Source organism: Podarcis pityusensis, assembly GCF_964106645.2.
Source record: "Podarcis pityusensis genome assembly, chromosome: 4".
Classification (NCBI taxonomy): Eukaryota; Metazoa; Chordata; class Lepidosauria; order Squamata; family Lacertidae; genus Podarcis; species Podarcis pityusensis.
In genome coordinates, this window is record NC_138027.1 from 27103754 (window position 1) to 27128921 (window position 25168).

The 25168-nt window shown below is 42.4% G+C and overlaps 1 protein-coding gene across 1 annotated transcript; it reads left to right on the forward strand.

Moving 5' to 3' along the window:
* The first annotated feature begins 3334 nt into the window (after nucleotides 1-3334).
* On the forward strand, nucleotides 3335-10706 carry ALOX5AP (arachidonate 5-lipoxygenase activating protein). Its single transcript, XM_081004225.1, has 5 exons — nucleotides 3335-3587; nucleotides 6380-6479; nucleotides 7329-7399; nucleotides 8640-8721; nucleotides 9891-10706. Exons 1-5 carry the CDS (start codon nucleotides 3518-3520, stop codon nucleotides 10051-10053), a joined length of 486 nt encoding a protein of 161 aa, XP_080860351.1. The 5' UTR covers nucleotides 3335-3517; the 3' UTR covers nucleotides 10054-10706.
* The last annotated feature ends 14462 nt before the right edge of the window (nucleotides 10707-25168 follow it).

The following is a 25168-nucleotide window of genomic DNA, read 5'->3' on the forward strand; positions in this document are numbered from 1 at the left end:
AGTACGCCAGTGCAAGTAGATAAATAGGTACTGCTCTGGCGGGAAGGCGTTTCTGTGCTCTGCTCTGGTTTTGCCAGAAGCAGTTTAGTCATGCTGGCCACATGACCCGGAAAAACTGTCTGCGGACAAACATCGGCTCCCTCGGCCAGTAAAGCGAGATGAGCGCCGCAACCCCAGAGTCGTTCGCAACTGGACTTAACTGTCAGGGGTCCTTTACCTTTACCTTAAGGCATCTTCCTATGTTCCTATGTCATCTCCTAGACAAGGTGGGGAAGGAATTTGTAAAGACTGAAGTGGGCCAGGAAAAAAAAAGAGTAAGAGAAAACAAGAGAAAAGAAAAATAGGATAGGTTGCCAGATGGTGAAAATATGATACAAAGAGAGGAAGCAGAATTGAAAGGAATGATGCCGTCACAAGACACCCCACAGCAATATGTGGCTCTCAAATCTTACTGGAGAGATCAGACGTCAGGGTCTATTCTCATAACCAGTACTGGGTGAAAAGCCTGTTTTCTTCCAAGTGAACAGTGAGACAGTCGCACACACCTGATGCTACACATTGGGTTCAGATTTTAGTGTGCTACCAAAATTTTGGCATTCCGAAAGCCCCTCTTCACGTACAGTGAAAGGTAGACATGGCTGGGTTTCCATGGGGTGGAGTAAATACGGAGTATGGCGGTTGTGAGAGCAGCCCTGGGATGACAGACCTGTGATTCTTCAGATGATGACGGACTACCTCTCCCATCATCCCTGTTCATTGGTCATGCTGGCTGGGGCTGATGGGAGTTGGAGTCTAGTAGCATCTAGAGGACCAGAGTTCCTCCTGTGTAACAGACCAGCAATGCATCCCTTACAATAAATTGCAACAGTTCAGATCAATCTGAAATAGCCATGCAGGCTGCAGGAACTATTTAACAAAGAACACTCCTATGTTCTTCCTCTCTGTTTATTTGCCCATGCAAATAATAGCATCGTTGGATATACTGGGCAATTTTGTTAGCACACAGGTAGGATAATATTAGGTATTCATGTCTCACCACTACATATATCTCTTGCATCTGAGGCAGTAACTCACTGGCAGAGCACCTGCTATAGCTGCCAGGGTCAGTCCCTTGTTTAGTCTCCAGCAAGGTAGGTTTGGAAAGACAGCGTAGCAGTGCAGAGCGGTGGGCATGAGCCATAAACTGCAGATTCTCAGCTTTGAACATTTCACTTTATTTTTAAAGGGTGGTTTTAGCACTTTTAGAACCAGATATACGAGAACAAAACTGGCAGGCCCTATTTCCCTCCTTTGTTTTGTGACCAACTGTCCTGCATCTGCCTGCCTGTATTTTTAATCAGTGAATGAGGTTGTAGCAAGCAGGTCTAGCCAATTAGACAAAGAGAAAGAAAAAGAAATTCTAGAGATGGAACTTCTGGGGTCATTTTTAAGGTTTTTATGTTAGTCTTCCCTGGTACTGCTGCTGCTCCATAGAAAACAAGTAGCTCTGAGTATAGCTCTGATTAGGGAGGAGGTTGTCAACCCAAACCCCAAACCTCAGGCCTTATTTTATCACTTCTAACCCCCCCCCAAAAAAAAGTGGGGTTTTTTTCTTTGTAAACATTTTTTTTAATGGCCATTATCAATGCAGATGAAGCCCATCAATATTGTACGCATATTGCCGGGGTCAGAGCTGTAGCTGAATGTGGTTTATGCCAACCCAGTAAAGTAACCTGCTGTTGCTAAACCCATTTTCCTGCGGGATGGGGCAGGAGATTAAAGTAGTCTCTGACCATCCTGAAGTGTCGTCCAGTGTTGTTATTCTGGCATATTTCTTATGCTGCTGGAGCAATGGACAGGAAGAGCTGGAGTATAGGTTTCTAAGAAGCCTGATCTACCCAAGCTTTGCCACCAGCCACCAGATCTACTAAAGGTGTTCTCTGATGCTGGTTAAGAAAATAAGGAGAGCCTGCTGGACAAGGTCAAGGACCCACCTAGTCCAGCATCCTGTTCTCACAGTGGTAGGGCTGCCATATTTCAAAAAGTGAAAGTCCAGATGTTTGCTTGTTTATTTGGAGGATTTGCCTTCCCTGGAAAAAAATTCCTGCAGATACACATGCCTACCAGTCAGTGCACAGAAGACTGGATTAGATGAACCACATATAAGGCCACTTCCTATGTTCCTTGATATTGCAGCACGTGTCACACGAATCTTATTACACATGCAAACTGGAGAGCAGCTTCCCTTTCGCAGCCACAAAACGCAGCACAAATGAAGCATGCAAAGGAAGTTTGCAAGATAAAACAGTTGTAAATTTGTTTTTGGAAAAATCCTCAAAGCTATGACTAATTTCTACCAGTTTCAAAGTTACACACCATGTGCTTCACGCAGGGAACATTCCTCCACCTTCTTTTTACCCAATCTGCTGGCTGTTACTCCATCATCTGTCTGAGATTGTTTCATATCTTAGGTTCCTCCATTGTAAACTGCAATTTCCACTGAAAAGCAAAAGCTAATTTTAATTGACAGTGGTCTCATGCTGTTTTAAAAAGAATTAAGTTTGTAGTGTTCCCTAGGAACTGGTATTCAAAGTCACTGATAACTGAAGGTAGAACACTGACATCAGGCCTAGCAGCCATTGATAGCCTTTCATGTGCTATTTGTACACAAAGCATGAAAGAAAGATTTTAATGCTGTGTTCAAATGGGGGATCCAGCTTCTATGTCTACATGGAGGGCAGAACTACACGGACATAAGAAAACATGAGATTCCCAATCCCATATTTTACTTGCAAGGAAAATGTGATGATGGGGCAAATGCAAGGGAGAATCAGGGAAGGAAGGAAGTGCATAACTCTGACTTGTAGCACATTATTTTTTCCTTTTCCCTCCTCAACCCTTTTTCCTTTTGTGTTGTGTTTTAGATTATAAATCTGTGGACAGGGACCGTCTTGCTCTCATGTAAGGCACTTTGAGATCCTTTCTGGCTTAAGGGCAGAGTAAGATGATTTAAATGGATAAAATAATAACAACTAACTCAACCACTTAATTGCCACTTAATTGCTTAGTTTTCCAGTTCTTATTGGTATCTCTGCAGGATCTTGTTCTGAAGATGGTCCAAACAGATTGTGGCAGAGAAATTCTGTCGTCTCATGCCCCTGGGAGTAAACCATTGAGCCTTTGAGTCACAAATGCAATGGCACTGCTAATTCAGATCCACGCAGGTTGCACGATATGGATTGGTTCAAAGCAACAGGCACTTCTGCTTCTTCACATGGGCACGTCACCTAGATATGCAGATTATGGAAGCCGAAACAAAAAGATTGAGAGGCATGGCCTTCACAGCTGATAAATGCAATGCACTGATAGCAGTTTTGAAGATGATATGCTACTATCATGCCGCATTTTAGCTGTGGAGCCATCAGAAAAGTTACATGATGCAAGATAAGGGAGAGGATCACTTCCTCCCTCTGTGGTTTGTCTGGCTGAGTTGCTAAAAAAAGGCTGAGCAGAATATCCTGGCAAGCCTGCCGTCAGCATGGACCAAGAAGTGGTGGGGTACATTGTCCTCCTGGTCATCGTTACGCTTTTAAGCGTCGTCCAGAATGGTAAGAAAGAACAAGGGAGGGGGGAGGTCAGAAAAAGAGGCAGACCTGAGCATTAGGCATGGGGTGAGAAAGATTTGAATGAATGCATTTAAATAATAATAATCTGTATTTGTACATGTTGTTTCAGAGCTCCTCTCAGAATCCCGCCCCTCTTTTTGTTGATTTGTCTGGGTTTTAAATTAAATACTTGCAATGTGTGTTCCAGATTCCTTAGCCTAGCAATATTGACACTAACTTCCATGTTAAATTAACACTGAGAGAATGGCAGGGGGAAGAATCTCACATGTGGCAAGTCGCAGGCTGGTGGGGATGGAAATGTTCCTTCTGGTGATAGCAGGAGGTGACCGGGCTGCTGCCTAGGTTGACTGGGAGTGGGAGGTGGGCTCCCTTAGGTGGGGGGGGGGGGACCAGACTCTTACCTGAAGGGAAACACTGAGCAGGGCTGACACCTCACCTAGCATCAATGCCAGCATCACCTTAGCTGCTCTACACCGATTCAGTACCATCTTGTCGGTACTGACCAGCAGTGATCAACTCCCGCCCGGAATCCAATGTCCCCACTGTGGAAGGACGTGTGGATCCAGAATTGGCCTCCACAGTCACTTACGCACTCATTGTTAAAACTGTGTTTATGGAAGACAAACTTATTCAACTACGAGTGATCTCCAAAGAAGAAGAACAAGCAGTGACTCTGGGGTTTCAGACTGGGGTCTTTCCCATCGCCACTGGGAGAAGCTGCCTGCGGATTGGACCTGGTAACCTTCTTCTTTCAAAGCTGCTGCCCTTCCACATTTCCTCTTCCCTGCTGCACTGAACTTTTTGGGTTCAGTGAGGAGTAGCGAGGAGAGAAGGGGATTAATGGAGAATGGGATTTCTGAGTTGTTGTTTTTAGAAAAACTTAGAATCATAGAATCATAGAATCATAGAGTTGGAAGAGACCACAAGGGCCATCGAGTCCAACCCCCTGCCAAGCAGGAAACACCATCAGAGCATTCCTGACATATGGTTGTCAAGCCTCTGCTTAAAGACCTCCAAAGAAGGAGACTCCACCACACTCCTTGGCAGCAAATTCCTACTGTCAGGAAGTTCTTCCTAATGTTTAGGTGGAATCTTCTTTCTTGTAGTTTGGATCCATTGCTCCGTGTCCGCTTCTCTGGAGCAGCAGAAAACAACCTTTCTCCCTCCTCTATGTGACATCCTTTTATATATTTGAACTTCAACTTACATTCTCTCCAACTCACAGGTCCACACACAGAGCAACATTATACAGTGGTACCTCAGGTTACATACACTTCAGGTTACAGACTCCGCTAACCCGGAAATAGTGCTTCAGGTTAAGAACTTTGCTTCAGGATGAGAACAGAAATCGTGCTCCAGCGGCGCGGCGGCAGCAGGGTGCCCTATTAGCTAAAGTGGTGCTTCAGGTTAAGAATAGTTTCAGGTTAAGAACGGACCTCCAGAACGAATTAAGTACTTAACCCAAGGTACCTCTGTATATGCAACAGTGAGCATAAAGTCCAGAAGGAGAACAAAAAGTTTGAGAAGCAGTAGAGGGAGGAGGAGATTCTATTTAGAGCACCAAGCTGCCCTTTCAGACAAGTTTGTTCTGGATCCTGGAGGGACGCCGTTGATCACTGAAACCGTATCTTTGTTATAGTGACTAACAACCTGCAGCAAAATGTTTGGGTTTCCCGGCATTCTTCAGATGCCCCAACATGACTCAGAGGGTGCTGTGGCCACGGTGGTAGATGCAGGACACTGATTTAGCAACACAGCTAGTAGCACCGTTCTCTGTCCTGCTCTCCTCTTGAGTAAGCAGCATGAGTTCAGTGCAATTGTGTAAACGAGTCAGGCTCTGTGCCTGGAGGCCATTCTTCTTATGTTAAATTCTCAGGATACTGCAGCAAGGCAGCAAGGAGTATCAGATTCCAAAGCACTCTGAATTGGTAACCCAAGAACTACCAATTCAGGTGGGAACCAACAGTTCTTTCTGGCTGAAGGCCTTACTGAAATTGCTGCAGTGCTTTCCAAGGCTAGAGAGACATCGTGTGCATATTTCAAAGAAAAACACACAGTAATGGCTAAGGCAACAGAACTTGGGAGATTTGCAACCCCCTTAAAAACCACCCTTATGTTTTGGAGTCCCAGCACCATTACTGAAAATTTAAAAAGCAGTTTGAGAGAGGGGGTTTTCAGCAGAGGAATGAAAGGAGTTCTTAATCTTTCCTCCCCAATAATTTCAGTGGCTCTCAGCCAGCAGCGTCAGGCTTAGATTGGTGTCGGTTGCTGCTGGAACTGACTCATGAAAGGTGCTTCTGGACCTTCACACCTTACAAAGACACCTGCAAGACTACCAACAGCAATGCTTGTTTGTCTGGATAGGGATAACATATTCTAGGCATTGATTTTCCATATATATTGACTTTCCTTGCTTTACTATCCCAAATTCCATTCCTTCAAGCGTCCGAAAATTGAAAGTGATATTTGTGAAACATTAAGTTGATATTTTGTTAAGTCGTTGTTTGATGTTACTATGTTACAGAAATATTCTGATTTATAATTTAACTGTTTATTACATCAATTTTTTGGAAAAATTAATTTGCATTGCATTGGTTTATGGAACTGTTTGTTGTTTCTGTCTTTGACATTGTTTCTCAGCCACTTTGGGCTTCCCACAGGTAGGAAAAGTGGGACGTTAATATTGAAATGAAATGAAAGTAAGCCTTTCTTTCTTTCTTTCTTCCTTCCTTCCTTCCATCCATCCATCCATCCATCCATCCATTCTAAAACAGCTTTTTTTGCAAGCAAAGTAGAACAGGAAAGCAAGAACAGTACAGGCAAAATTGTTCACCGTGGCGGTACATCTCCCTTTGAGCGAGTCTTTACAGCCAAGTGAGTATTTATTTTGCGTGTCATGGGAAAGAGGAGTGAAATGGCAAACAATACAGCTGTAATTGTTGCAGACCCAAGGCATGAATCTAAAGAGAGATTTTGGGGCCCAAATTTGCTTTGATACTATTCCTACCCACCACCTCCATCCCAGAAAGCTGGCCTTCTAAGACTTTGAGTAGATCCACACCATACATTTAAAGCGTATTCAATGCATATTTAAAGCACATGACTTCCCCCAGAGAATCCTGGGGACTCTGGCTCTGTTAGATGTTCCCAGGATTAACTGGGGAAGTCATGTGCTTTAAATGTGCATTGGATGTCCTTTAAATGTACGGTGTGGCTCTCTCCTTCATGTTGTTGTTGACTCCGGTTTTTGAAACACAAGGCTTTGCTAGTTAGGCGAATGAGATGAAGTAAGGCTTGTTCTTATGCTCACCCCTCACCTCCTCTGGCAGAGCCACCAGGATGGGTCTGGAAGGTTATGCTTACATTTTAGATTAACCACAGTTTGTTATGATGTTCATACCTGGACAATATGTGGTTAGTCTTAACCATGGTTTGCTGAAATGAGCCAACCTGAAATCAAGGTTTACCTAGCTAACAAATCATGGTTCAGATTAAAAGCTTCCTTCCCCAATTGTCTGTGTTTCAATTTGTGCACTGTACCTACGTCAAAAAAAATTGTAGATAACAGTTGAGACATGAACATCCCTTTGAGATTGCTATCTTTCTGATTTTACATTAAGCTTCCCTGTGATTGACAGGCGCCTTGTCCTTTGCTTCGAATTGCATGGATACATTTTCTTGCTCTCAGTATGACGATATCCCTTTCTAAAAATAATTTCCTAGCCAAAACTGCAGAGACGCCTACCCTACCTTTCTTGCCGTGCTTTGGTGTGCTGGCTTGCTGTGTAGTCAAGGTAATGTATTCAGAGTCCTCTTCACACCATCTCCCTAGGGGGTGTGTACACATTGCCTGATAATGTGCATTCAGTGCTAGATGCAGACATGCTTGGGAGGGGGCTGTGCACATGATGTTGTCCCTATGCCGTCCCTGGTTAAGCTAAAGTGAATTCTGCAGCAACAGTTTTAATCCGGTTTTTGCAAAGAGCTCAGCCCTCAAGTGCTTGCTGCATTCAAATATACACAGAGAGTGTTTTCTTAGGTCACCTCCTACTGGGGAAGACCTCATCATGGTGCAAGACTGGGCCACTTCCTCTCTCCTACAAGACTTCCGCAGCATATTGTAATGCATGGGGGGAGGGAGTGAGGAAGGAACTGTGCATACGCAGATGCATCAAAGTGTTACATCATTTCCACCAGAGCTTGGGAGGTGGGTGACTAACCTAATGAGGGGAGGGGAGCAGAGCACCTTCATGTGTACTACTTCACATACACTCCCACCTGTAAGTACAGACAACACAAGCAGTATTTCCTGCTTTAGGCAATGTTATTGTGCCAAGGGATGCACAACCGCAAATCACTATCAACAAAAGCGATCTGCAAAAAAAGAGAGAGCCCTGTGCATTTCAGACCCGCGTGTGTACGTAGCCTAGGTTTTGCATTTATCAAGGCAAAATAGCAAATACTGTTTCCTCTTTTTTTATTGATACAGCAAGAAAAGAAAAAAGAGAAAACACAAATACCAAATTACACACAGGAATAACAATAGGCACAGAATTTTCTTAACAAACAGTAAGACATAAATTGGTCTTAACACTAAAGACCTAACCCCCCAGTCTATTCCATATTTCAATTTCATATAACTTATTGCCAAAACACACTTTTATCATAATTAAACTTTTTCTTAATATATCTTAATTCTTATATCTCCCTTGCAAGTTCCTCGAATGCTGCAACTGAGTTTAAACTACTATATTTATATTTCCACAGGGCTCGTCCTCTGAAAGCCATAATAGTTAAACCACTTTGAATCGTCAAAACAAAATAGAAAAAATTCCTTCCAGTAGCACCTTAGAGACCAACTAAGTTTGTTATTGGGATGAGCTTTCGTGTGCATGGTATCTGAAGAAGTGTGCATGCACACGAAAGCTCATACCAATAACAAACTTACCGTAGTTGAATCGTGCTCAAGGTTGCATTTTAATCCAAGTAAAGTGACAATGTCTAATGACAAATGCCTTTCCTACTTCTCTTTAGCTCCTGCTGCCTTTGCTGGACTGATGTACTTGTTTGTGAGACAGAAGTACTTTGTTGGCTATATGGGGGAAAGGACACAGAGGTAATTCCCCACTTACATCTGCTCAAAAGTTCTAAGATCGCGGCTCACTTGTCCATTCCTTGTTTGCCCTCCCCTCCCCACCCCATAACAAGAGATGTTCTGGCTCTCCGTATGTTATTGGACTACAGATTCTATTGCCGCCCTTTAGGAGAAAGGGCAGGGTAGAAATGGAAATAAATTAAAATATTTCAGCCCATTGGCCATGTTGGCTGGAGCTGATGGGAGTTGGAGTCCACCAGTGTCTGGAGGCCCGTCGATTTCCTGCCACTATTCTAGATTCTCCTAATCAGTTTGTTGGGCTTATTCTGACATTGTGTTTTCCTTTTCACCTAGAATAATGCCTGTGGAGAAATACATGTGGGAAAATGCTTCTTTGGAATGTAGATTTTTCAGTAATGAAAATATGAGAAAAGAGCACATCTTGTGTATTTCTCTGTGTTTTCCCTCCATGGAGCAAAAATATACGGTCACATTCATTTAAAGCACTCTTATACCACTGTAATAGTCATGGCTTCTAGTCCTAGACTAGGCCCTTCACCTTCCCTTTCAATCCTGATAGTATTTCACAAAGACTGGATGTCATGGGTGCTATTGTTACTGCTGTATCAGCTCTCAACTGCACACACTGGAGTTGTATGATGTTTAGGCACCATTAGAATTACAGCAGTCAGTGTCCTCACTGCAAAATCCCTGAAGGTAAAACGAGCCCACAACCCTAAATCCACAAAACCCTACTGAAGTCAATGGACCTTACACAGAGGGTCTCTGGTTGTCTTATACTGCTTGGCTTCCACATACCCTATCACGTTCCTGAATTAAATATGCAAGGCTATTGAATTTTGTTTCAAGTATAATCAGTGGCTATCATTTTTAATAGCTCGGATAAGATATATACGTCTCTTAAATGGAACCGTCTTGGTTACTGGGATGCATAAATTTTGCCCTGTGCACCGAATTCATCTGCTGATTTACACCTGCGCGGCTCACTCAAAATTAATTGTGCTTGCCAAGACATACATCAGTGCAGAGTTTGACCCCATTAATCTGAACATCTGAGCTCTATTTAAGTTGAGCTTGACCTTCATGACAGATAGAGAGGTTTAGCTCGTTTCTTGCAAATCAATATATTCTTACCTACTGCTTTTTCTCTCTCTTTCTCTCTCTCTTAGCACTCCTGGTTACATTTTCGGAAAACGCATCATAGCTTTCCTGTTCCTTATGTCTGCCGCTGGAGTCCTCAACTATTACCTGGGTTACTTTTTTGGAAGCGATTTTCAAATGTATATAAAAACCATAACTGGTACCATCTCCCCACTGCTGCTTATTCCTTAAATCTCTGTAGAAAGAGAGGGAAGGAGGTAAAAAAGAATGGAGGTCAGTGTGCTTAGCCAATCAATATCCAGAAGCAGATGTTTGAAATGAACCTACAAAGCTGCTTTTAGATTGCCATAAATCCAATGCTCCTTGGGACTTTGTAGTTTTCATTTAACACAGATTTTTCCCCCCTACAAGAAAATGATTTATTGTGCACAGTTGGCATGTCTTTGGGAGAAGAGTAATATGTTCCTGTAATTTATCAGGCTCCCTCCTATAAATGGGTTTGGTCACAGAATTCTTAAGTGCAAGGAAAATTTTATGCTGCCATCATTAAAAAAAAATTTTTTTACAAGATTCTAAGACATAATCCTTGGTTTTTTTAGTCTTCTTGAATTTGTAATTCCTATGATAGTTAATGGCACTGAGGCTTCCATTTTGGTAGAAATAGAACCAGCCATCTGGCTCAAAGCCCTATTTTTATCATTATCATATTGGCTTAATATACATAAGAATAAAGTATGGTATATGTTTTGGAACATGCTGTTATTTTAATAAAGTTATTTACAGTGACAAAACTATTACTTTTATTCTTTGATCCCTGTCATTCCTGAAGTCCACAATGTTTTTATCAGACCAAATCATGTCCAAAGTGCTGGGTGTGATCTTGAGAGGTAACACAAAATCTTCACCAGGTGTAAGAGTTTAAAACAAAAAACAATAAAAATAAAAAGGCATGAAAGTGTTATATGACTAGCTTTGGTAATATTGGTGAAAACTGGTTGTGCAAACAGGGAACAGATTTAAAGTCACTCAATACTCAAATGATATACAACATTATTTCCTTTTTATGTATAATATGCTAATTAACATTGATATTGATGCTAATTAACAAGAACAAGATAAAACTAGAATGACTACCCAGTCTTCTGTCCACCCTGTTTTTAATTTTTTTCCCTGTTCAGAGACTTGTAGTGAACACATAGCAGGTTTTTCCCACTTTTTCATTTTCTGAAGAGCATCGCTTATTCTGCCCCCCATGTTTCTTTTGCTAGTTCTGTTTTAATTCTGGGGAAATTGAAAAGCAATGTGCAATGAAGCACATTCAGGGGGGAGCTGTTTTGCTCATAAAAGAGAAGAAGAAGAGAAGAGTTTGGATTTGATATCCCGCTTTATCACTCCCCTTCAGGAGTCTCAAAGCGGCTAACATTCTCCTTTCCCTTCCTCCCCCACAACAAACACTCTGTGAGGTGAGTGAGGCTGAGAGACTGCAAAGAAGTGTGACTAGCCCAAGGTCACCCAGCAGCTGCATGTGGAGGAGCGGGGACGCAAACCCGGTTCACCAGATTACGAGTCTACCCCTCTTAACCACTACACCACACTGGCTCTCAAAAAGAAAACAAGTGTTCATCCTGTCTTTGCATTTCCTTAGATCAAGGTTCATATTTCTTATAAAGCATTTTCTGACGGCCTTTATTGTCAGTCAGTGCACATAATATGTCAACAGCTACCATTCTGGGTTGGCATGGCACTGGTGGCATTTTTGTCTCCCGTCTAGTGCAGGATATTTACCAAAATAAACAAACAAAACCAAAAATTCCTAACTCATTACAGCAGGGCCCCTGATGCGCTGGATGGTATTAATCATATCTTTACAACTTTCTGCCTGCCTAGCATAAACAGGGTATATAAACATTGATCATCTTGTGTAATTGATCTCAGACTGCCTTTTCCACTCACAGAGCAAGCTTGAATGATCAGATTGGACCTGTGGAGCCACAATGTCTGTTCTGTGAAGTATTATGGGTCTGAAATGTTTTGAAATTAAAAAACAAACAAACCAAAAAAAACCAGTCTGTAATGCTATAAAAGGAATAAAGAAGGGTCCTTTAAGTAATGTCCTTTGCTATAGGGAACGTGCGGCAATCATAAGCAATAAATGAATGTGCCACTGCCACCCAAATATTTTTAGCCATTGCAAACACCTGCTTGTCTTTATACAGGTGATGCACCTGCTGTTCCCCTGCTCCTTGGAATGGAATTATCTCCACTGCAGTCAGCATCACTGCAGGAAACAGCGGCCCTATAGGGTCAAACCTGACCCATACTTCAGAGGCAGAGAACAGACTTCCAGGCAAAAAATAGCAAGTTTGCAAGAAGTTGCCATTTGCGATTCATTAAAAATAAGATTTCTTTCATTCTCATGTGGCTTCACAGAACCTTCCTGGCGTCACTGCCACAAAAGAAAGCTTTTATAATGACCTCAAGGCTGAGATGTGCCTGGAACCTGCCCTCTTGAAAGCATTCTACACGCTTTCTAATCAAAACCTGATTTGAACCTTGCCTAGCTACCCAGTGAGTGGGACTGAACATAGCTCACTTCATGCGCTGAGCTGATCATTACTACATGAAAATTGGAAAGCACTTTTCTGTAGGAAATAATAAGCACCAAATATTGTCGGCTGTGTGTTTTTAAAATGGAATATATTCTTCCTATCGTATTATTTTATATTGTTGTCCTTCTTTTCCACAGATGATATCCAATTTTATTTCATTATGTTTGTGGGCTGCTGCGGTTTTTTGGGGGATGGGAGGGGTTGAACATGCTCAAAAAGCTGCATAGAAAGATGTATCTATAGTAAGAACATAAGAAGAGCCTGCGGGATCAGGTCAATGGCCCATCAAGTCCAGCATCCTGTTCTCACAGTGACTGAACAGATGGCTCTGAGAAGGCCACAAGAAGGACCTGAAAGGAATAGCACTCTGTTGTTGTTGTTGTTGTTGTTTAGTCGTCTAGTCATGTCCGACTCTTTGTGACCCCATGGACCAGAGCACGCCAGGCACTCCTGTCTTCCACTGCCTCCCGCAGTTTAGTCAAACTCATGCTGGTAGCTTCGAGAACACTATCCAACCATCTCGTCCTCTGTCGTCCCCTTCTCCTTCTGCCCTCCATCTTTCCCAACATCAGGGTCTTTTCCATGGAGTCTTCTCTTCTCATGAGGTGGCCAAAGTATTGGAGCTTCACGATCTGTCCTTCCAGTGAGCACTCAGGGCTGATTTCCTTCAGAATGGATAGGTTTGATCTTCTTGCAGTCCATGGGACTCTCAAGAGTCTCCTCCAGCACCATAATTCAAAAGCATCAATTCTTCAGTGATCAGCCTTCTTTATGGTCCAGCTCTCACTTCCATACATCACTACTGGGAAAACCATAGCTTTAACTATACGGACCTTTGTTGGCAAGGTGATGTCTCTGCTTTTTAAGATGCTGTCTAGGTTTGCCATTGCCTTTCTCCCAAGGAGCAGGCATCTTTTAATTTTGTGACTGCTGTCACCATCTGCAGTGATCATGGAGTCCAAGAAAGTAAAATCTCTCACTGCCTCCATTCCTTCCCCTTCTATGTGCCAGGAGGTGATGGGCCCAGTGGCCATGATCTTCGTTTTTTTGATACTGAGCTTCAGACCATATTTTGCGCTCTCCTCTTTCACCCTCAATAAAAGGTTCTTTAATTCCTCCTCACTTTCTGCTATCAAGGTTGTGTCATCTGCATATCTACATAGCACTCTCCTCTCCTGCAAGTTCCAGCCATTCAGAAGCATACTGCCTCCAGCATGGAGGCAGAACATAGCCGTTTTGGCTAGTAACTATTGGCAGCCTTGTCTTCAGCGGGTTTGTCTAATCCTCTTTCAGAGCCATCCAAATTGGTGGCCATGACTGCCTCCTGCAGAAATAAATTCCATAGTTTTAATTCTACACTGACTGAAGAAGTACTTTCTTCAGCCTCTCTTGAATCCTCCAACATTCAGCTTCATTTGAAGCCCACAAGTTGTAGTGTTATTCGAGGGCGGTTTATTTTATTTTTTTGCATGGAATTGTGTGGCAAGAAAGGGTTTTGCATATCAAGCTGTATATTTGAATCATCCACAATCCCAATATGCTGTAGTTTCGCCAGTGATGGATAGGGATTTTCTCAGCAGCTTGAGAACAAAGGTGAGTGAAGTTATTCTTGTTAACTATTCCTCTCATATTTCTCAGACTGCTACTTCTGAAATCAGCAACTTAAAAAACAACAACACAGCCGTATGATGTGCTGCGACGCTCTTCCACAGAGCCTTGATTAAACCTAAAGTTGCTCAGAAAGTGTTCCGCTGTGCAAATGCTTCTGTAATCTTCATTTACTCCTGTACACGACTTTGCATATATTTGCCTGGTCAGAGATGTCGAGTTTATAGAACAAAGGCAGTCTCAGAAGGGATCCTAAAAGTGTTGCTACAGGCATGTTACATTTCTACCAATAATTCATTTCTCCACAAATATAACACAAGGAGAATCTGCACCAAAGTTGTTGTGTGGAGTCCTCCTGTTCAGGGTCCCAGCTAGCTGCACCCTCTCCCAGGATACTCCATTCCATTTCCCTCCCCTGGTTTTTATTTCCCTCCCAAAGCAGTTCTCCAGCTTCTCAGGAGGGTGTCCTTCCCATCTCTTGGTGGCTGCTTGCTTCCATTTAAATGTCAGAGGGATAATGTATGGAGATGTCTGGGGTATTGCAGATGGGACTGGCAAGGGGGGCAAAGAGAGGAATGTTCTACCTAGAGGAAATACTTGGCTTGAACAATGGCTGGAAGCACTCCTTTTCTGGAGGGAGGATATACTGCAACATTTTGATGAAAGCTTCACTTGTTATGGGCTATACATAGCATACATAAGCTATCTCATTTACTGGAGCCTACTGGAGCTGTGCTTTGCTTGATAGGTAAAAAGGTAAAGGACCCCTGGACGGTTAAGTCCAGTCAAAGGCGACTATGGGGTTGCCCCGCTCATCTCGCTTTCAGGCCAAGGGAGTCAGTGTTTGTCCACAGAGAGCTTTCCGAGTCGTTTGGCCAGCATGACTAAACCGCTTCTGGCACAACGGGACACCATGACTGAAGCCAGAGCGCACAGAAACGCCGTTTACCTTCCTGCCGCAGCAGTACCTATTTATCTACTTGCACTTATTCGGAATGCGTTATTGCGAACTGCTAGGTTGGCAGGAGCTGGGACAGAGCAACAGGAGCTCACTCCGTCATTGGGATTCGAACCACTGACCTTCCAATCAGCAAGCCCAAGAAGCTTGGTGGTTTAGACCACAGCGCCACCCTCTGTGTGGTGGCATCACACTGCCCCCGGTTGCTGTCTCACGGGAGCATATGAACACTAGGGATCAATTACTTGCCATGTTCATTTGTTGGAAAGAAAGGCAATGTAGTTTGCTGTAGTGAAGGTAAAATTATCAATGGAATAGGATCCATTTACTCACTAAGAGCAGGAGAAGAAATAACTTTTAAGACAGAGGGGGAAAGATCCAATTTTAGGATTAATCAGTAGAGCAAATGAGCAAAGCAAGTTACAGAGTTCTCCACAGTGGGTGTTCAAGCAACCAAACCAAAACTGGATTAGATGTAATATCATAAATTCTGCCTCATGGCAGATGACCTTTAAAGATCATTTGAAGGTCTGGAGATCTATATTTCTAGGAAGATAATGCAGATCCATAATACAACAGAGAACTCATTATACAAGTCTCAGTCTTCTGACTCCCAGTTATTTAAATTCATTCTGTGCCACCTCTAGTCTGTATTAATCCAGAGTCAACTGCACCCCAGAGCACATCTATTTATGCCGTTATACTGCTGCTCAAAAGTAACAGTACGTTTCTGAGCACAATTCAAAGTGTTGGTGCTGACCTTTAAAGCCCAATGGCCTCAGCCCAGTATATCTGAAGGAGCATCTCCACCCCCATCGTTCAGCCCAGACACTGAGATCCAGCTCTGAGGGCCTTCTGGTGGTTCCCTCACTGCGAGAAGTGAAGCTATAGGGAACCAGGCAGAGGGCCTTCTTTTTCCTATTTTTTGCAAAAAAATTATTAGTTTTTACAATATCAATGACAAACAAAAACATAAAACAAACAAAACATAACAAACATAAATCATAACCTTATTGAAAATAACAGTTATTTACTTTGTAGAACGACTTCCTTGTTTCCGCTTAGTTGAATTTCATTGCATATCCTTATAACGGTTTTCCAAATCCCAATTTTAATACCCTTTAAATTAAACATTAACATCTTTAAATCTTCTCCTTCTTGTATTAAACATATTATTTTATCAGTTAACATAAATACAATCCTAAGCCCATTAAGTATCTGGAGGCTATTTCCAGTTATTTTAGCTTAACAAATTTAACTAAAGAATCATTAAATTTCTTCCATTCTTCATGGTGTTCCTCCTCCTTCTGGTCGCGGACTCTTCCGGTTAGATCGGCTAGCTCCATAAAATCCATCATCTTCATCTGCCATTCTTCTACTGTTGGTAATTCTTGGGTTTTCCACTTTTTAGCTAACAAAATACAAGCCGCAGTTGTGGCATACAAAAATAGATTAACATCTTTCTTGGGCAATTCCAAACCTGTTATTCCAAGAAGAAAGGCCTCTGGTTTCTTTATAAATGTATATTTCAACATTTTTTTCAATTCATTATAAATCTTTTCCCAGAAGTCTTTCACCTTGGAGCAGGTCCACCACATATGAAAGAATGTTCCTTCCTTTTCTTTACATTTCCAACATTTATTATCACAATTATGATACATCTTTGCTAATTTTACAGGAGTCAAATACCATCTATACATCATTTTCATAATATTTTCCTTTAGCAAAGTACATGCGGTGAACTTCACCCCTTTCTTCCACAATCTTTCCCAGTTCTCAAACATTATGTTATGTCCTAAATCTCTTGCCCAATCTATCATCACCGATTTAACTTGTTCATCTTTCATATGCCACTCCAACAAAAGCTTGTACATTTTAGATAAGATTTTACCTTCAGGCAGAACCAGGGAACCAGGCAGAGGGCCTTCTTGGTAGTGGCGCCCACCCTGTGGAAAGCCCTCCCATCAGATGTCAAAGAAATAAACAACTATCTGACTTTTAGAAGACATCTGAAGGTGGCCCTGTTTAGGGAAGTTTTTAATGTTTGATGTTTTATTGTATTTTAAATATTTTGTTGGCAGCCGCAGCCAGATGGGTGGGGTATAAATTATTATTATTATTATTATTATTATTATTATTATTATTGCTACAGAGCTTGTTTCGAACAATAACACAAAATAACACAAATTCACTGAGGGAATGCACAGCCATCAAATATTGTTGTTGCCTAGGTTGTAACTAGGACAAACATTTCATTTGTGTTTGAGCTGCCTTCTCTTAAACCAGCGATGGGGACCCTCCTGCCCACAGGCCAATTTTGCCCAGCTGTCAATCGTCTGATGCCACTGGTGAAGTTTAGTCCTGCTGGCTGCTGTTTCACCAGTGTGATCCCTGTGGGGATTGTACATGCAAGCCTCACTATCCAAACACAATGCCTTCTCAGGAAATAGTTTGTTAGGCGAGTGTTTGTATAACGAGTCCATGATTTCTATTGATTCCTATGGGGATTTTTTTAATGCATTCCTAAGCAGTGAATTTTGACCCCACAAAATCCTCACCCCTGTCTTAAACTGAGAAGCACACTTCTAAAACATTCCTATATATAGGACATAGTCATTTTGTAAGTCTTATTTTGGTCCTCTATCCAGCTCATCTGGGTGGGGGGGGAGGGTTGTCTTCCAATATCTTCATTATACAGATCTATTCAGATTGGTGGTTTTCCAAACGTCTTTCCTCTATCCCGCCCCACTTTGGCAGCTTCAAGTTGCCACACATATCCTCCCTCAGACTCAGAGCTCAAAGTCTGCCATTTGCTATACCTTAAAAAACTTCTTCAGAATAAATGCATTTCACAAAATGTGTGTGAGCTGATGGGGACTGCCAGGCTCTTGTAGGACTGACCAGGCTGACTCAATACTTTTCCTTTTTTACCTTTTAATAAATGAGGATCATATGCTTTCAACTGAGATGGAAAAAAACCTCACAATTGTTTTCATCTTAGGGGAAAACAAGAAAGAAAGTGAAGATGATTCTTTTGTACTGTCAAAACAATGCTGATTATTCCACAAACCGTTTTTGTTGTTTAGTCGTTTAGTCGTGCCCAACTCTTCATGACCCCATGGACCAGAGCACGCCAGGCACTCCTGTCTTCCACTGCCTCCCGCAGCTTGGTCAAACTCATGTTGGTCGTTTCAAGAACACTGTCCAACCATCTCGTCCTCTGTCATCCCCTTCTCCTTGTGCCTGCCATCTTTCCCAACATCAGGGCCTTTTCCAGGGAGTCTTCTCTTCTCATGAGGTGGCCAAAGTATTTTACAAAATGTGATTGTGAAATGCTTTCACTTGAAAACATTAATACTACTTGGAAACTTTATCCTTCTGCATTACTTAGAAATTCTTATCACATTCATCATCTTCTATCCTGACTACGGGGAAATGAGATTGACAGCAGCTTGCCCAGTACTGTCTAGGCCCAAGAGTTCTGTTTAAAAAAAACAAAACAACAACAACCCCACTCTGGAGGAATGGCAGATGAAAATGATGGACTATATGGAATTGGCGGAAATGACTGGCAGAATCCGAGACCAGGGAGAAGAGTTGGTGGAAGAAGATTGGAAGAAATTTAAAGACTAGTTACAGAAATATTGTAAAATTAATGAAAGTTAGAATGATGACGGATTGAAGTTAAGCGGTTTCTAGCGGTAATGGTATAAAAAAATACGGAAAAATTGGTTTTTAATATGTAAAAATTTAATGTTATAATTTATCAAGATTAAAGATTAGGATTAAAAAGGAGGGAAAGGAATTGCTGGATTAACATATTGAATTGGAATACAAAAGAGGGAGGTATGAGGAGGTCCGGGAAACAAGTAAATCTAAAAGAAGTGATGAAAAGATGGAATTGTTTTTAACTGTTTTTTCTTTTTTGTATTTTGTATTTTTCCTTTTTATTGTTAATTTTCTTATTAATGTGATTTTTCTTCTTTTGAAATTTTAATAAATATTATTTTTTTTTAAAAAAGAGTTATGTTAAAAAAAAATAAAATACAGCCAGCCAAGTTATTTCGGCACCTGAGGCAGGGAATCCCTCAAGCACCTCTCCCCCACCACAGCAGTAAAAAAACACAATGCTAATATTGCTAATGCTACTAATTATTAAACTGCAGTAACAAACAATTTGGTGCCCTTTCATGACACCCGGAGCCAGCGGCCTGAGGTGGCCACCTCACTCTTCAAAAAGGTAGGGCCAGCCCCTCTGAGGACTGACATCTAAAAAAAAGCAGGTTCTAATTTAGGGTATTGTTGACGTTTTCCGAATCGATTCAGACCTGCAGCATGATACTCAGTTCTATAAAGCACATAGTTTCTACCTAACATATCCCACATACCCTATCAAAGAAAAGGAAAAAGATAAGAGGCAGCAGAAACCAACCCCTGTGCACATACTGTTTGTGGAGCTTTCAAGGACTCAGTCGCTTCATAAACCTCAATGTAAGCTTTTCACACTATTCTTAGGCCCCATCTGCACTATGCGCTGAAAGCAGTATCATGCCACTTTAAACAGCCATGGGTTCCCCAATGAATCCTGGGAACAGTTAAGGGTGTTGAGAGTTGTTAGGAAACCCCTGTTCTGCTCGCAGAGCTACAATTCCCCTAGTTACTTGACTCAGAAAATTATAGCTCAGTGAAGCTGCCCCCTCATTTCCCCGCTGCATGTTGTATAGGACAGACAGCCTTTCAACAGACAGCCTTGCAATAAGGAACCTAACTAACGCAGACCCTGAAATTTTATTTTACCAGAAGTAATAGTGCCATCTACAGGGTACTTTTGGCATAATCCTTTGCAGCCAAGCTGTGGTTAGTGCAGGCATAGCTTGTGTGCCAAAGGAGGTCAAAGCCCTCAAGCAACTCTTTATGTTTTGATTCCAATGAGTCTAACCTGCAGCAAGACCGACTGGAGGCAGGGATCATAGTAACAAGCAGGCTCATCGAGAAGTGGGTACAGAGAGTACTGCTGTATCAGGGCCAGCGAGGAGCTCAGGCTTTTGTTTATTTTGCTTTTAAAGTATTTAGTCTGCCTTGCAGGACTTAAGAGTTATGAAACAAGAGGTGCAGGCACCGTTCACATCAGCTGCTTTGTGAGAAATGAGCCTGCTCCCCATTGTCAGTGTTTTTTAAACCCACGACTGCGATCGACGAAATTATAGAGAAATTCAGGAGCACCCACCACCATGTCTTTGTGATTTCTTGCTGGTTACTGGGCGATTCATATCTGCTGGCTCGGGTAGGTTGTTCATTTGGTCAGTGTCATTTGGCCCTGTGCCTCTTTCTTGAGGTGTAAAATTTTCCACTAGAGTCAGAAGTAGCCCATTTGTTATCGTTAGAAATATTTTCACGCTGGAGAGGTCCGTGCATATCAAGTGGAACTGGTCCTGAAGATAGCCGTCTCTCTCTGTTTGAGTACATTTGGAAGTAACCTGTTGACTTTGAAAGTTTTTTCCAAGCTCAGAAGGTGGCCTCTGGGTCATTATATCAGTTATACAGTGGTACCTCGGGTTACATACGCTTCAGGTTACATACACTTCAGGTTACAGCCTCCGCTAACCCAGAAATAGTACCTTGGCGGCAGGTGGTTGTTGTTGTTGTTGTTTATTAGTTCTTTAGTTGTGTCCGACTCTCTGTGACCCCATGGACCAGAGCACGCCGTCTTTGTCCATGGAGTTTTCTTGGCAGGGATACTGGAGTGGCTTGCCGGTTCCTGTTCCAGGACTGTAGTGGTACCTCGGGTTAAGTACTTAATTTGTTCTGAAGGTCCGTTCTTAACCTGAAACTGTTCTTAATCTGAAGCACCACTTTAGCTAATGTGGCCTCCCGCTGCTGCCGCGCCGCCAGAGCACAATTTCTGTTCTCATCCTGAAGCAAAGTTCTTAACCTGAAGCACTATTTCTGGGTTAGCGGAGTCTGTAACCTGAAGCGTATGTAACCTGAAGCATATGTAACCCGAGGTACCACTGTATTTGCCTTATAGGATTTCTCACCTAAGGCCAGTTCTTGAGCCAGGCTTGTTGGGTAATCAAAATTTCTACCCCCATGTCCTTTTCATTGTGCATTTGCAACGCTTTGTGCTCACGATGGTATCAGGGCAGTTACATGCAATCCTGTTTTCAATGTTGGAATTCGCAGCCACAAGATGTGATGATGATCATCAACTTGGAGGGCTTTCAAGAAAATCTTTAAGAAAAATACAAAAAACGAAAAAGAAAAAGAAAAGAGGATTAGACAGGTCCATAGAGGGTCTGGCTGCCAATGGCTACTAGCCACAGTGACTATGTTCTTCCTCCACTGTTGGAGGCTGTACGCCTCTGAATATCAGTCACTGGGAATCACAAGTGAGGAGAGTACAGTCTCACTCAGGTCCTGCTTTCATGCTTTCTGTAGGCCACTGTGAGAACAGAGTGCTGGATTAGATAGACCTTTGGCCTGATCTAACAGTGCTTTTCTTATGTTCTTATAAATACAGTGGTACCTCAGGTTACATACGCTTCAGGTTACATACGCTTCAGGTTACAGACTCCGCTAACCCAGAAATAGTGCTTCAGGTTAAGAACTTTGCTTCAAGATGAGAACAGAAATTGGGCTCCGGCGGTGCAGCAGCAGTAGGAGGCCCCATTAGCTAAAGTGGTGCTTCAGGTTAAGAACAGTTTCAGGTTAAGTACAGACCTCCGGAACGAATTACGTACTTAACCTGAGGTACCACTGTATATGGAATTAGGCAGGTTCATGGCTAATACGTCTATTCGGGCCTATTTGCAATGACATCTAGAATCTCCATGTTGGTCCGATCCATCAAGACAACCCCTATATTTTAGTGCAAGCATTTTTTACCCTGCCCTTCAGCCAAAAAGATTTCCAGAGCGGCTTACAAAATGTCAGTAAATACAAGGCACTTTCCAACGGCATGTTCTGCACTCATTTCCTTTACTGAAGGAAAAAAGGAATTGAGGGGTAAAGAGAAAAACAAGCAAACACAGGCACCACTTTTTAGAAGTCACTTTCAAGTACTTACTTTATTCTTTCCCCGTAATCCCAATTCATTACCTGTCTCGAAACATCATTAAGCTGCCAAATGGATACGACAGCTGGCATCTTGCCTTGTGTATTTTTTTAAAACTTGCAGATAATAAACAAATAAAGCAAATATGATGGTTCCTCTTTGAATCCTCTTTTTCTTTTCTTGTGCTGCCGGCATCGTTTTGACCAGGAGGTGGCAGTAGGGCTACTAATTGCACCAATATTACAGCATTTCCAGCCTCCCTGCCAAACATGCAAGCACACGCACACTTAAAATGTCATCCACACAACATATGGCTGTCAGGTTTATTTTGTGTGATGCACAAGCAAGACAAAGAGCCGAAAAAAGAGCTGCAAAGCACAAGGGAAGAAAACAAACCATCTTTAAAGAAGGCTCTTGGTTTTCAGAATTCCACCCCACCCTTACCACTGTAGCTGTTTTTAGAATGTTTTTAACTGTTTAAGAATGCTTCTCAATATTGTTCGCTGTTGATGTGTCTGTTGCCCTGGGCACTGTTGGAAGGAAGGGCCGGATATAAATTCAATATAATAATAATAATAATAGTGTTATGTGAACTGCAGCTCTTGCTCTGCCATGGACTACTTCCATGTAGTATTTAAGTCCCAAGGAACAAAATTATAACGTTCTCTTTGAAGCACCCTAAACCATCTTTCATGCCAACCACACTACATTTCTGACGTGATTATTCCATGGGCAGCCAACTTGTGCCTTCCAGATATTGTGGGCCAGAACTTCCACGGGCCCAAGCCAGGATGAGTTGTAGTTCATAACATGGAGGACACCAACCAGGCCTGGAGCCTCTTCCCAGGTCCCATATACTTCTGAGCCATATACCCTTCATCAGCACTGCTTCACACCCTCCTTGCATGTTTTTGCCTGACTGGAATGTGCCCTTGAACTGCAACCATGCTTCTTGCTTGCCTGGGTAGGGTGTGTGAGAGTGAAGAACATAGCCTACTGTACAATAGGTAAAATTCACATTTATTTTTTTTGCTCCACACACTTGTGCCTATGACATACACTTCAACATGCCCAGGCCAAAAACTGGGACCATGTTTTTTCCAGGTCATGCTCCTGGGGCAAGGTCACGAGACCGCAGCCCCCTCAAAAGCACTTTTTCCAGGGTGAGATCACAGCATGAGACCACAATGTCCAAAATGGCGGCAGTGCTCTCACATGGGGGGCAGGGATATGACTCAGTTTTCCCGGGACAGTTTAGGGATATGCTCTGACCTCGGTCCCCACTGTCATGTGGCCCTCAGAAGGTTGTCCAGAAAAGAATGTGGCCCTCAGAATGAAAACGTTCCCCATTCCATTAAGATTCCATACCCTCCAACATTTCTCCAATGAAAACAGAGACGTCCGATTGAATAAGAATAAGAATAAGAATAAGAATAAGAATAAGAATAAGAATAAGAATACCCTGTCCATCTGACTGGGTTGCCCCAGCCACTCTGGGCAGCTTCCAACATATATAAAAACATAACAAAACATTAAACATTAAAAAAGCCTCCCTATACAGGGTTGCCTTCAGATGTCTTCTAAAGTATAAATTACTTATCTCCATGACTTGGGGGGGGGGGTCACATAACTCCATGCCCTCCAACATTTCTCTGATGAAAATAGGGATATCTTAACAAAAAGCAGGACATTCCAGGACCAAATCAGAAACCAGGATGCCTTCTGTAAATCTGGGATTTTCTCTAGAAAATAGGGACACTTGGAAGGTCTGGCATTCGTGTGGAAGCTGTGGCACAGGAAGCTGTGGCACAAAGATTGTGACCCTAAGATAATTAGCCATTGGGAGTCAGAATTATTAACATTTAGGTCTGTAAGCAGGGCTTTTTTTTTCAGCCGGAACTGAGTTCCACCACCTCTTTGGTGCGTTCCGACACCTCAATTTAGGGTTATCCGTCAAAAGAAGTGTGAGTTCCTGCACCTCTTTCTCTAGGAAAAAATAACACTGGCTGTAAGCAACTCTGAGCCCCTGGGATAGATATAAATCAGATAAATAAAATCCAGACCAAACAAAACTGCTCTGGTGGTGTTGTGATAGAAAAGTGACAGAGTTATTCTAATCAATTTAGAATCACAAATTTGGAAGGGAGTTGGAAGGGACCACAAGTATCATCTAGGAATCTTTCACGCTCACAACCTTGAGATTAAGAATCTCATGCTCTACCAACTAAGCTATCCCTCAGGGCTCACTGCAGACTTGTGGCCACAGTTCTGAAAACAGCAATGATGGACTCTTCTTAGTCTACCACCAAAACAGTAGTTTCTCTTAATCCAGTCAGTCAGCAGGGATAGACAATATGGTGCCCTCCAGATGAATAACAGAACTGTAGAGTTGGAAGAGAACCCAACGATGATCTAATCAAACCCTGCGGCACTGCATGAATCACAGCTAAAGGTGTTCTCCTTAGGAATGTGGTTGTTATGGGGTCTCTCACAACACGCTCCTCCACTTTGAAATTCCCTACTGCACAGCTGACTTGACAACAGCTTTCCTGAAATATTCGTAGAGCAGAATTCAGTACTCAAGGCATGGGCGTGCTTGTTTGGAGACACAATCTTTTACGGTGTCCAAAAATGTAAACTCTTCAGCATTCCTAGAGATAACAGTTACACAATCAATATGAAGAGAACTGCAGTCAGACACTTTGACTCCACATACCGCTCTTGTAGTTTCTCAATATGGCTTTGGGGGCCATTGCATAAGTATCCTTGAGGATGCTTCATTGCCAACATGGTCTGTTGAGAACATTAAGCCCATTTGACTCTGTGCCATCTTTCACACATAATCTCATATTCTCTTGAGCCTGCCCAACTCTCCTGTTATGACTTGTCCCTTGCTGTTGCAGCGTCAGGTTTCAATGATTTCAGGTCTGTCAATATTTTCTTTGAATATCAGACCATCAGGTTTTTTACTTGGGGGAGGTCTGTAGCTCAGCGATAAGAGCATCTACATCAATTCCCAGCATCCCGACTCCCAAAGCAGGGCTGGAAGAGACCCTTGTCTGAAAGGACAAGGAGACTTGAAAGCATTTTCAGCTGAATGCCTTTACAAGCCCTTTT